The sequence below is a fragment of the Hippopotamus amphibius genome, chromosome 8, assembly GCF_030028045.1.
Source record: "Hippopotamus amphibius kiboko isolate mHipAmp2 chromosome 8, mHipAmp2.hap2, whole genome shotgun sequence".
Classification (NCBI taxonomy): Eukaryota; Metazoa; Chordata; class Mammalia; order Artiodactyla; family Hippopotamidae; genus Hippopotamus; species Hippopotamus amphibius.
The window spans coordinates 36,850,552-36,864,553 of NC_080193.1; the positions used below are offsets into that span (position 1 = coordinate 36,850,552).

Here is a 14,002-nt window from a genome sequence, read left to right on the forward strand (position 1 = left end):
AGTGATCCAACATTTGTATATGTTGCAAAATGATCACCACGAGTCTAGTTAACACCCATCACCATACAGTTACAGAATCATCTTTCCTTGTAATGGGAAATTTTTTTTTTAATTAATAGATTTCTTTTCAATATATGTATTTGGCTGCGTCAGGTCTTAGTTGCAGTTTGCAGGATCTTGATTGCGGGATGCGGGCTTTCGCCGCGGCACACGGGCTCTTTGTTGTGGCACACAGGCTTCCCTAGTTGGGGCGCACAGGCTGCAGAGCACACAGGCTCAGTAGTTGCTCCACGGCCTGTGGGATCTTAGTTCCCCGACCAGCGATCGAACCCACGTCCCCTGCATTGGAAGGTGGATTCTTAACCACAGGACCACCAAGGAAGTTCCATGGTGGGAACTTTTAAGATTTACTCTTACCAACTTTCAAATGCAGTATCACTGACTTCACCATGTGGTACATTACACCTCCAGGACTTATTTATTTTAGAACTGGAAGTCTGTACCTTTTGACTCCCTTTACCCGTTTCATCCATTCCCCAAACCTTGCCTCTGGCAACCCTCTGTGAGCTTGGCTTGTGTTGTGTCTTGTTTTTAGATTCCACATTATAAGTGAGATCATACAGGACGTAGTTGTCTTTTTCTTAGTTCACTTAGCATAATCTCCTCAAGGTCCGTCCATGTCACAAATGGCTTTATTTCATTCCTTTTTATGGCTGAATAATATTCGTGTGTGTGTGTGTACACACCACATTTTCTTTGTCCATTCATCGATTGATGGACATAGGTTGCTTCCGTATCTTGGCTATAGTAAATAATGCTTCTCTGCACTGTTTTGTGAAACTTCCCTGTAGGTCTGAGTATTTCCCAAAATAAAAACTTTTAAAAGTATATACTGTCATGATTCTATTAGGACCAGTCAAAAAACTGTTTTAAATACACTGATCTTAAATATTTTTGGCTTTTTATTAAAGTACAAAATGAGCTGTTTATTTCTCACGCAGGACCCAGTCTCCTCAAGTCATCACTGGTAGCTGTGGGGTATATATCCTTACATTCTTTTGCTCTGAGAAATATGCTATATTGTTGCAACATTATAAAGGAACCAGTATTGCACTGATGCAGATGTGGGCTCTAAGGTCAGACTATCCTGATTAAAATAACTTTCTAGTTATATAATCCTGGACAAGCTGCTTCACTGCTCTGAAGTGGTTCCCCAGCTGTAGAAGGGGACCCATCCCAGGGCTTCTCATGGGGTACCTGCCCCATGCTTAAATGAGGCAATGAACATGAGCGCTTCACGGATCCCGGCACACAGCACACAGCGAGGGCCTCATGAATGTGAGCCGTCTGTAAACATCAGCATCACAGGCTCATCTGCCTCACTGTCGGCTTCATGTTCTCACCCCAGCTGTTTCTCTTTTTGCTCTGACATTCAATGTATGATTTCTTCTATTATATGTATCCTTATTTCAATTTTAGCTTTCTGAAGCGAGGCAAAGTATTAGTTAAAAATAAAAAAAACAAGTGAAACCCTCCAGAAAGAGGGGTCCTCAATCAGTGGACTGGCTGTGCCAGCAGGTTTTAAACTCACCCTCCGAATTCCGGGCCAGCAGCCCCTCAACAAGGCCCGGTTCAAGGATTCCTATCTTATCACAAAGATCCGAGGCCTCTGCTCCAGGGCACAGGCTGACAAGGACTACCGGATGGCTCATAAACTCAGTCCCACATAAAAGGTCACTTTCCACAGATCTTGTTATCTTTGGGCCCAAACACTACGTATCTTCATCAGCTTCCTTTTACTGACCACATGCTACACACACACCAAGCAGCCCTGGCGCCTTCGTACAATGGCTCGCTGCAGCCTCGCAACAATGCTACGTACTGAAACCTGCACCTCAGATTCGACTTGCACCCAATGCCGCCAGGACTCAAACCCAAAACCCACAGCCTTCCAACTCAGATCACACACCTGGTCTCAGGACTTAATCAAGCTCAGGTTCTTGATGTCTCACCACAGAAAGAATTCAGTGAGACAAAGAGACGGGTAAGAAGTGGATTTATTTAGAGAGAAACAACTCCACAGACAGAGTGTGGGCCAGCTCAGAAGCTGAGAGTGGCCCCAGGGTATGGGGTGGTCAGTTTTTATAGGGCTGGGTACTTTCATAGGCTAATGAGTGGGAGGAGTATTCCAGCTATTTCGGGAAGGGGCTGGGATTTCCAGGAATTGGGCCACCGCCCACTTTTTGATCCTCTTGTCGGCCTTGGAACTGTCCTGGCGCGTGTGGGTATGTCACTTAGCTTGTTGATGTGTCACATGAGTGTGTACTGAGGCTCAAGGTCTAGTGGGAGTCACCTGTCCGCTATCTTGGACCCATTTGGTTCTAATCAGTTTAGGTCGTGTCCTCAGGCGATGTTATTCTTTCAAAGGCTGTGCCCGGCCCCCTTCCCTCCTGTTTCAGTACCAGGTATCATCAGACCCACTTCACAAATGGGTAGAGTGGCCTGCTCAGAAGTCTAAGTGTCAGAGCCAGGACAGGAATCCAGACTGTTCATATTCCAACCTGGATTATTTCCAATGTGCTTTGCTGCCCTTGCGTATAAACACATATTTAGGAAGAAATGCCATTAATTACATACATTAAGGGCACCATTTTTACTTGACAAGCCACATAAATTTTCTTGAAGTAATGTTTCCTAGATTTTTTTTTTTTTTTTGCTTTTGCTTATACTGCTCACTGTAGCTTTCCTACCTACAAGAGACGCTCCTGTCTTTTTAAAGTATACCCAGAAAAATTCACCTCTTGTAACCAACGGGACAACGCTGCAGGGGAAACCTGGGAAGAATGAACAGCCTCTGAAAGCCCTCATCACTATGGCAGCACCAAGTAGACAGCCAGAAAAAGAAACAGAAGTCACTTAATCTGAATCCAATCATCTTTTCTGGCCCTCCTCTCAAGGACAAAGGGGGGAAATAAAAGCCCAATGAAAGCCTAGGTTCTGGAGATAGGCCAGGGAAACAGAGGGGCTCCCTTATCTGCCAGCACCTTCCCCTCCAGCCATAAAGGGCACATGATCCAGGGAGGGGGTCACGCTGCGCTCCGTAAGGCTGCTGAGGAGAGTCACAGAGAGACGGCGCTGCCTGGACACGGAGGGACGAGAAGGAAGAGAAGTTTCTCCGAACCCTGTGCAACTCATCCCCTTCGATCTCTCCCAGCCCCAGCTAATCCCTCCTCTCCATCCAAGCACGCCCAACACGCTTTTCCCTTCTGGACACCGCGGTATTTACACACACTGCTACGATGCAGTGTAACAGCTACTTACTCCCTACCCTACACTGTGCCCTGTCCTCTCATCTGCCTTACCTGCCCTCCCCGCCTTTACACCACGAAGACCACTGAGGCAGGGATGAAGGAAGCCCTCAGTTAACAGGGAACCTACAAATTTCAAATACAAGTCAGCATGGCCTGGGCCTTGAGACAACAGTGCACAGGGCTGGAGACCACATATTTTAGATTTAGAAAGCGCGAGACTGCCCAGCAGTGAGGGAAGGGACCGGGCCTGTCTCTTCCCCATGGGATATCCACCCCCAGGGCAGTACCTGCACAGGGTAAGTGCTTCATGTACTTCAGCCGTTGTATGAACACCCGGGTTCAAGTCCCAGAAACTGTAATTACTAGCTCCACCGCCTTGAACGAGTTACCTGGTTTACTTGCGCATCAATGTCCTCATCGGTAAAACAAGGATAACAAGGTCTAGCTCAGATGGTAATAACAGGTTAAAATGAACACATCCTGAGTGCAATTTCTGGTACATAGCGAATGTCCCACAACGATGAGTCCTTATTATTATTCCACAATGTTAAAATCCACAATCTCTTATCCAAAACACAGAGGCCAGATGTGTTCTGGAATACAGAATTTTCCTGTTTTAGAAAGGTAAAATGGTGCACACAGTTTCAGACAGATCGACAGACAGATGGATAGACAGATAGTATCCCCTTGAACAGAATCCCGGCCAGCAACCCACAAGTAAACATGTGAGTATTTCTGCAACACAACATGTCTTAAGCAGGTAAACAAGGACCATAAGCAGTCTCAGTTCACTGCAGGTCAAATGAAAAATGAAAAACACTAGGTTTTCAGAGCTTTGGGGAATCTATATTCACAGAAGCACCTGGTCCCCACTGGGATGCTCTGTTCCGCTGAGCCCACTAGATGCGCACGTGCCTGCCCTGTGAGGACCCGCCAGGCTGCACACACTGCGCTGTTTGGCTGAATACAAGTTGCCCATAAGACCTGGGAAAGCTGGGAAAGTCTCCCTCGATTCCCTCCAGCTGCCACGGCCCAGGCGGCCTCCCCAGGTCAGCTCACTCTTACCTTCACCCCATCTCACCTAAGCAGGGCGGGCGGACAGCAAAAGTGGCTACATCAGGAATCTACTCCACCATCTTTCTCTTGCTTTAAGTTGTACTCAGGAAAAACAGGCAGAGAAGGCCAGATCAATGAGGGCAGCCATATCCAAATTTTTGGTTATTATTTTTATTTTTAATGTCAGAGTAATCTAGAAAAGAAGCCTCATAAACAAGAACAGTCTCCCATCCCCGCCGTGTCTCCCACGATCACTATGACATTGCAGAAGACTGACAAAGCCCTTCTAGCAATACCTTGGGTTGGGGAGGGGAGTGGTGAAAAGCACCCCCACAGTGTAGTCCTAGGGTGTTGCACCTGGATGAGGGCATTATTTAAAGAACCAACCACTCACTCCCCAAGGTGACCCAAGAAAGTCCAAAGCTGAAACTGAGCAGGACCCTGTAGGGGCTCTTGGGCACAGGGAGCCTTTCTGTTCAGCCTCAATGACCTTCCCTAAGTTTCAAAGGGCAGATTCGAACAGCTGCTAATCAGGAAAGGGAGGGGATGCGGAGACAAGGGAGGAACAGCCAAGAAACAACAGTGCAGCCTTGGGGCAGGGTCCTGGTGCCTCCTCAAGGGACACACAGTTTTCAAGGGCAGGGGCCCGCTGTGTCCCCCTTTGCCGGCAAAGCAATAAAGCTATTCTTTTCTACTTCACCCAAAACTCTTGTCTCTGAGAGTCAATTTGGCACCGGTGTACAGAGGCTGAGATTTCGGCATTGAAGCCAGCTCACAGTAGATGACCAGCGGTAGGCTAACAGAACGCATACCGACCCTAAAATGAGTCTGCACGAGACAGCTAAAAAGGCAAGCTTCCTGAAATATCATATAAGATGCTCCAGGGACTTCCCTGATGGTCCAGTGGGTACAAATCCACCTTCCAATGCAGGGGACAATGTGTTCAATCCCTGGTCGGGGAACTAAGATCCCACATGCCATGGGGCAACAAAGCCCGGGCACCTCAACTACTGAGCCCACACACTCTGGCGCCCACGCACCTCAACAAAAAGCCTGCACACCGCATGAAGATCACCTAGCCCCAACTAAGAACTGGCACAGCCAAAAATAGATAACTAAAAAAAATTTTTAAAAAAAAGCATTCTAATTCCACCGTGTTCGTAATGCTAAATAAAAGTCAGTATTTAATCATGTGTGATATGTGCAATATAAAGGTATAGAATATTAAAAAAAAAAAGATGCTCCAAAAGCAAACTGCGTTCTGTTCAACCGAAATGAATGCTCCCCCCATTCCCAAATTATGTGCAAGTTATAAGCTTCACTCTTCTCCCAGATGAATCACCAAATGGTTCCCACCAGTGAAGAAAAAGTATTTACACAGAGTAGGTACTCAATGTTCTAGTTATTGCTGGGGTTGGCAACCACGGTCCAGGGCCCAAAGTGACCTTCCACCTGTTTATGTAAATTAAGTCTTGTTGGAACACAGCCACACCCATTCAGAACACATTATCCTGCTGCTGCTTTTGCACTATAATGGCCCAAAGTAGTTAAATATTTGCAAGAAGACCACAGGGCCCACCAAGCCTAATATAGTCACCATATGACCTTTAAGAAAGTTTGCTGACCTCTATTCTTATGAAAGGATCACTGACTGGCTAGGAAATCAGAGAAACCTACATTTTTTTAAAATTATTTATTTATTTATTTATTTGGCCAGGCCGTGCAGCATGTGGGATCTTAGTTCCCTGAACAAAGATTGAACCCATGCCCCCAGCACTGGAAGCACAAAGTCTTTATCACTGGACCACCAGGGAAGTCCCCAGAGAGACCTACATTTAAATCCCAGTTCCATAATCACAAATAGAAATTACCTTATAATTCTCAGTAATTTCGGTGACCTCATGTATAAAATTAAGATACCACCATCTACCTTGCAGGGGTATTATGAAGATTAAATGAGATATTAAATGCATATGGTAAATAAACAAGAAATGGTAGGTATTAAACCTTAATCAAGGGACTTCCCTGGTGGCGCCATGGTTAAGAATCTGCCTGCCAATGTAGGGGACATGGGTTCAAGCCCTGGTCCGGGAGGATCCCACATGCCAAGGAGCAACAAAGCCCGCATGCCACAACTACTGAGCTTGTGCTCTAGGGCCCGAGAGCCACAACTACTGAAGCCCACGTGCCTAGAGCCCGTGCTCCGCAACAAGAGAAGCCACTGAAATGAAAAGCCCGCAAACTGCAACGAAGAGTAGCCCCTGCCCACCGCAACTAGAGAAAGAAGGAAGACCCAACATAGCCAATAAATAAATAAATAAATTTATTAAAAAAAAAAAAAACCCACCTTAATCAAAACCAGGTACAAACTTGTCTACCATGTCGAGAAATACTCAAAGGTAAAGTGATGCAAGCCCCAGCCAACTATTTTTTCAAATAAGACCTTGTGCTGGCATTCATCTACCTTCCCTGCTAGGAAAAGGAATAACAATATCAAGCACTATTGTTTTGGAAAGCCAAAAGTACTTCCCTTTTCCCCTCTTACCCTTCCAGTCCTGAATTTAAAAAGAGAAAACAAATTTCAAGAAGCCAAGCTTCAGAGAATTGTTTAATACAAAGCGAGTTCCTTCAAATAAAAGCTCAAGTGTACTTCAGGCTCTGAATGAGAAATCTTGATCTATGATTAAGGAAAAAAACAGGTGTTGGTCCCTAAAAAATCTGTTTCCAGATTTCAGTAAAGCAACCAGGAACACTTGCTGAGAGTCTCCCTAAGTTTCTGAGTTCACGCACGTAACCAGGATTTGTTGAGCACCTGCTATGTTCCAGGCTCTGAGCTCCGGGTGTGAATGAGGCACATGGTCACCACTCTCAGAGACCTTACAGACCGGGGCGGGGCTCAGCACTGGGTAAGAGCAGAACCACAAAACGTGGCCTTGAGTCCAAGGCCATCGGTATAAAGTCACACAAGATATTAGAGCCTGAGGCCCCTGAGAGGAGATCTAGTCAAACACTTGGCCTGCATAGACAGGTAAAGTGGCCTGTCCAGGACGGCATGTGAGTCAGCTGCAAAGCCACACACTTTCCTGCTTTCCTTTCCACTGAGCTGTCTCTCCTAGAAATTACTTCACAAAAGGTCAAGTCTTAATCTTTCACTCCACTGTTGTGACCCTGCAATTCCTATTACAAAAAACCAACCCAGTCTTCAAACCTCTGGGTTCCTCTAGATAATGTTACTACTTTCTTCTGTCTTCCCACTGAATTCTGGGCCTATTACTGCACACAGGACACTGATTGAAACCATTCACTTATTTATCCGTGCCCATCCTCTCCCCTGACTACAAGCTCCTTGAAGACAGGAACCAAGTCTTGACACACCGACTGTGAAAGTCTGAACACTGATTATGTTGCAGGCATATAAGTGTATACACGCTGTCATTTAGTGCCTATAACTCAACTTCCCCACATTATAGATAAGGAAAATGAAGCTCAGAGAGGTTAAGAAAGCTCGAACAGTACAGCAAACTCTGTGGGTTACCACCGAGTACTGCCCCCTACTCCACATGGCTAAATGCTTCACTCGGGGGAAGCTGACCTGTAAGACCTCCATAAGACCAGGAGGCTAAGCGTGATGGCTGAAGGCCACTGTGGACACCTGCCCATTCCCAGTGATGCTGCAGTGTAATGTAAAAAGTCTGCTGAGCTTCGGAGAAGGTTTCCTCCCAAGTAAACTACACAAGCAGATACTCCTCTTCCCTGGCCACTGCATTAACTATGCAGACTTCTACGTATTAACTATGCGGACGTCTTAAATCCTTAAAGAAAATTACTCAATCTCCTTATGGTAACTGTAAGTCAACTAAGTCAGCGTTCAGTTACTCTCAGCCAGAAGCATCCTAATTTGCACACAGAAAGGGTCATGGAGCCGTGGTTCAAACACAGACGAGGTGACTACACAGACCTCAAAACTGGAACCACTAGAGTCTCTATCACCCCTGGCCTCTGTAACACCCCACCACCACCTGGAGCCCAGCTGGGTAAGAAGCACTTGTTAATTTCAGCTAATGAATAAACAGGGAAATGAAACAGATGAAATTTAAGCTCAGCTTTTGAAGACAATTAGGGTAAATTTTATGTCCAGTTGTAAGTGAAATATTAGGGCCCAAGGTAATACCCTTAACAAGTCTTAATAAAGCCTGCTGACTGTTAGATAAGATCAAGGTTTAATGTAACTGGAAACCAGAGTCTATACTAGAGCAAAGAAATGCTGTAAGCACCTGTTCCAAGTCCAAATCAATGTCAGAAGACTGGATTAATGGGAAAAAAAAAAATCACAGAAGGTTCTGTTTCTGGAAGCCCGTTTGTCTATAATGGCTATAGCACCTATTAGCAGTCACGCAAACGCCCCACTCTGTCTTCCATCTCAACCTGATCCAAAGGGGCCACCTTCTTAATAAACAAAGGTTGGGGAGGGGGGCAAAGGGGAGAAATGACACCTCTTCAGCACTTCAAGTCCAGCCCAGTTTTCATTCATGAAAACTCAGTCCTCGCATGGCAACACAGTCAACCTTCACAACTCAGCTGGGTCATGGGACCCTGGCCTGGTCCCTCCCACCTGCCAAGGGCACCTGGAAAGCCTTGATCTTTGGAACCTGAAGGATATCCTCCAGGCCATTACACACAAGTCACAGGAGAGTCCTTGGCCAGGTACCTGGGCCGACTTCAAAAAAGGGACCCAAAAGTAAAATGCCCTCATCCTATTGCCAACTCCACCCCCCAGAGAAAATCAATGAAGCCACCTGTTATTCACGAAGGGCCACTCACTGCAAGACACGACAGTCACTTTAACCTCAAGGCTGCAGATGCTTGTAGCCTTTCCCACATAAAAGCCTCTCTTTATCTGGTCACTTGGCCTTCTCTCAGTGTGCGAAAGGATAAGGGGTTTTCTGATCTCCAACAAAAAACAAAGAAAACTCCACATGCTCTAGAATGAAATGTCCAAAAGGCACGATGTGACTGAGTGTCTTACTGGAAAGCAAGGGATCATGTTGATGGCTCACAAAGGATTCTTCCAAGGACCCATTCTGATCCCCCACGACCACCCGGCCACCTAGAAGAGCGTCTTCCAGCACACGGCTTACCTTGTAATTGCTAGAGTTCACCCAAGAGGTAGCGAGTCCATCCACAAGTTTGTCTAACATGGTCTGGTCATGCTCAAGGTCGGCAGACTTCTGCTTGTCTGAAAAATAGTCTATCAATTCTTGGCCAACCTGCAGTCGCTTCCCCACATCCTTCTGCAGCACCTGTGCCAGGCAGGCCTCCATGCGAGGCTCCATGGTGGAATTCCAACCCCGAGCCAGCCGAAGCTAGAGGGCAGTCGGGGTGACACCCTCCCAGCAAGCGGCCCCAGGAGGTGGCCTCTTTGTTTGCCGAAGGTTACTAAGAGCCTGTGTTTCAAAGATGCAATCCGGGGAATGGCAACAATGCACCATGTGTGTCTGAAGAGCAGCTGGTAGGATATTAAAAGTCCAATTTAAATAACTAGTAGGGGAGAAGGGAGTGAGTGGCAGAGTGACGCTCTCCTCCTGGGTCTGGAATACTTCATAATTCAGCAGTCCATTCTGAAAAGAAAGGGAAGAGAGCGACAAATCAGCACAGACAACACAACTCTCCAACACTGGGAAACATTCAATCAGAGACAAAGCAGCTCGCGCTGCAGCATCATTTGTAAGCACAAGTGGAGGGAGATGCATGAACGCTTGGCAACCACATGAGAATAACATAATTATTATTTTTATCAGGAAAAACATCAAAGCCCAAAGCAAAGAGCCAATGAGCTCCACAGTTGGCGGGCTGAGGTTTTTCACAATTTTCCAGCTTGTAAGTGCACCAGTCAGGAGAGCAATCTTCTGCTTCAGCTGGAAAGTTCATTTGCAGCTTAAATTTTGCTTCCCACCAAAAAACTAACATCACTTGCTGTCTGAATCCTTGTAGGTACTGTAGCTTATTTATTGCCTTACTCTCAGTTTTCTACAATCCAAGTGCTGGAAGTGAGGTGGGCTCCCTAGAAACGACCAAAGTGGCCAGCCTACCAAAGCCAAAGGCAGCACCTACATCAAACTTCTTGCTCAGGAGCTTTACAACAAACAGGGTGAGTAGGCAGTGGTCCCTTCCTCCTCCTCCAAAGAGAGTGACCAAGGGAGAAAAGGAAATAGGCTCACATTCTGATCACATTCTATTGGTACAGTGTTCTCCACTGACAATAGCACCAACTGGGCCTGGTGTTTTGTTACAAAATCAGGAGACCTCAAAATCATGCCTGGGATAGCACAAAACACATGATATAGGGAAAATATCAACATCATTTTCATTAGACAAATTAAACAGGCCAACCGTCTAATCTACAGCTGATGGAACAATTGTACACATCACACTGTGTACAACTAAACAGAAACGGTCTTCACGCCAACAGTAGATGCCAACCCTCAAGGGTTCAGCAGGTGGAGCTGAACTTGCAAATCAGGCAAGATTAAAATTTGGTGCAGGGTAACTCTTCCAGTCTGAGCACAGGGATTCTTTCCCCTCCTATCATCACTCCATCCCATCCCTACCTTCGGCATAAAAGCACAAGGCTCTCTCTGAGTTCTACAATGAGAGATAAGTCAAGTCATTCAATGAGGAAAACCCTCTGGCAAAGTCCCTGGCACCTGACTACCCATCTTCTGTTTTACTTCCAATTAAGAAGACTCACTGTCTCACGTGGCAATCCTTCCTCAATCGGAGGAAATATCCACTTTACAGTCATTTCCACACCCTGGAACTAGTGCCTCCTTCACCAGAAAGATCTTCAAATACAGAAAAGCAGCTATTACCCTTCACTCCAACTTTTAGTCCAAACAAAATATCCCCAAATATCCCCAGTTCCCTAATCAGCTCCTATGTCAGACTAACGAAGGTATCAATGATACAGGAAAAGTGGAGAAACCAACGGAACCTTTTCTTTCTGGGCCCAATATTAGCCCAAGAAGCAGATCAAACAAGATCAAGCTTGCGGCAGATTAAAAATGGCCACGGATGCTTTGCTACTCCACCCCCACTGAGATGAGGTCTCAGTCTCGCCCCCCCCAACCCCCACCAGTGACCCTGGGGTTGGTCTGAGCCTTGCTCTGGCCCATGGGAAATCAGAGACTTGACACTGGAGCTTGCATGACTGCCATGCTGTCAGGAAGCTGGTCTAGCCTCCTGAACACGAGAGGCCACTAGAGGAGAACCAACATACTCCAAACAGCTGGCAGCACCTGCCAGACACGTGAGTGAGTCCACAGGTGACTGTTTGGCCTCTCCAGTTATCCTCTGACTGTGGCTACACAAATTCATCTAAGGAGACAAAAACCACCTGGGCAAACCACAGAAGGATGAGAGACAGTTCCTTGTTGCTTTTAAGTCACTAGATTTCCGATGCTTTGTTACACACCAGTAGATAACTGATACACTCCTTCTTTCCCTAAACATCTATCTTTCATTCTCGATGAAAAGAATCTCATATCCTTTATTCCTTCAAGGGGACTAAAAACAAAGACACTAACCAGTAAGGACGATGATAATACCTTTTACCGTTTTTGAGCCTTTGCGTGAGGTGTCAGGCTCTATGGAGATGATTTATACAGACAATCTCTAATTTTCCAACCAACTCTATAAAGTAGGCAGTAACATCCCTATTTTACAGATGCAGAAACTGAGCCAAAGGTAAGTAATTTTCCAAAGTCACATGGTCATAGGTTTCCCTTCCCCACCTTCGAACCCTTGTTATTACAAGTCTGACTTAGTTCTGTTCCGGCTCAGGGAAAGAAGGTCAGACGTCATGCTGAGCTGGGAAGCAAGAGGCAGGAGCACAAAGTCTCCATTCCCAGGAGAGGAAGGAGCCCATGCATTCAAATCTCTTTCCTGTGATTTTTAAAATACATATTATATAAAAACTTCCCCTTCAACTGGAATTCTATAAGATTTCTAACAAATAAGTATATGCTTCTTGACGGTAATTATGCAGTAAAGGCTTAACACACTCAAAAGCACATCACAAACTCCTATGGAAGAAACCCACAGAATGAGACAATGGAAGCCCCCACACACTAAGCAGACAGGGTCCTCTCTGTTCTCTCTCTTTTTTCCTTAACTGAAAGAAAAAACAGTAGCAAATGATACTCTCCTGCACAAAGTGCAAGACCTCCCTCCCACTCCTATCCCCCAGTCACCATGTTTCCCTACCTCAAAGTCAAGACTGTCACTAGTTTCCTGTGCCTCCTTTCAGAGATATTTTTAGCTACCCAAGCAAATAAGTATATGTGTTATCCCCTCTGTACCCCCCAGGAAGAGTTTCCTAAGCATTTACAATTACATCACAAGAAGAAGCCCAATTCTGCTGCATGCTGACAGGAAGATGTTAAAAAATAGCAGCTTCACCAAGAATGAAGAAACACACAGCAGGACAGCCTGATGTAATATACACATGTAAGACAGCCTCCAGTCTTGACTCTGCCACTTCCTGAGTGGCAATGGGGAGAATTCTGGCTCCATGTTCACTAAATAAGATTAAGGGTGGGAAAGGCTTGCACAGGGTTTTGTTTTGTTTTTTTAATAGCTCCAGGACTTTCCTGGTGGTCCAGTGATTAAGACTTTGCACTTCCCATGCAGGGGGCCCAGGTTCGATCCCTGGTCAGGGAACTAAGATCCTGCAAGCTGCGTGGCATGGCCAAAAAAAAATAATAATAAAAGTACTTTACATAAAAAAATAAAACATAGCTCTTCTCTCGATCCCCGTACTTACCATCCTTACTCTGTGGCACTTAGGTCACAACCTCAGAGGAGTCCTGACAATGGAGGATGGGGGCAGAGAACAGAACCAGCTATGAGCTCTGAGCTTCTATGTCTACTACAGGCTTCTCCATAAGAGAAGTTCAAGGTAGGACCATTTTCACTTGTGACTGAAAACAGCAATGAGTTAATATTTCTTGTAATTCTCTGGACTGGCTGGGCTCAGCTGGGAGGTTCTTCTGCTAATCTCGCCCGGGACCACTCAGGCAGCTGCTGTCATCTGCTAGCCTGACTGCAGCTGAAGAGTCTACGAGGGCATCACCCACATGTCTGAGGTTCTGATGCTGGCTGCTGGCTGGCCCTCTTGCCACATGTGACCTCTAATCTCTCAGCAATATAGCCTGCCATTCATTATATGTGGTTGGAGCATTCTAAGACGGCAAAGGGGAAGCTTCTAGGCCTCTCAAGGCCCAGGATGTAGAACTTGCAAATCACTCTGCCACACATACTATTAGTCAAAGCAAGTCACGAGGCCAGCCCAGAATAAAGTAGCCAAGTGTTTCAACCTATCACACACACAGTCAGCGGACATCTGCAGAATGAATACAGAGATGGGGTAAATGCATTGGTCTTCTCTGTTCACACATCACCTGGATGCCTTTCCTTTACTCATCGATTTATCATATATCACATCTCACTACAGAAGATACAAAAGAAACAACTAGGGCTTCCCTGGTGTCACAGCAGTTAAGAATCTGCCTGCCAATGAAGGGCACATGGGTTTGAGCCCTGGTCCGGGAAGATCCCACATGCTGTGAAGCAACTAA

At 45.9% G+C, this 14,002-nt stretch overlaps 1 protein-coding gene across 1 annotated transcript in view; it reads right to left on the reverse strand.

Annotated features, from left to right (window-relative positions):
- The window catches only part of CLASP1 (cytoplasmic linker associated protein 1), a 265,864-nt gene that overhangs the window by 218,484 nt on the left and 33,378 nt on the right, over positions 1-14,002 (reverse strand). The window contains exon 2 of the mRNA XM_057745852.1: positions 9,506-9,985. Coding sequence (XP_057601835.1) covers positions 9,506-9,700 — 195 coding nt within the window. The 5' untranslated portion in view covers positions 9,701-9,985. The remainder of the gene's footprint in view (positions 1-9,505; positions 9,986-14,002) is intronic.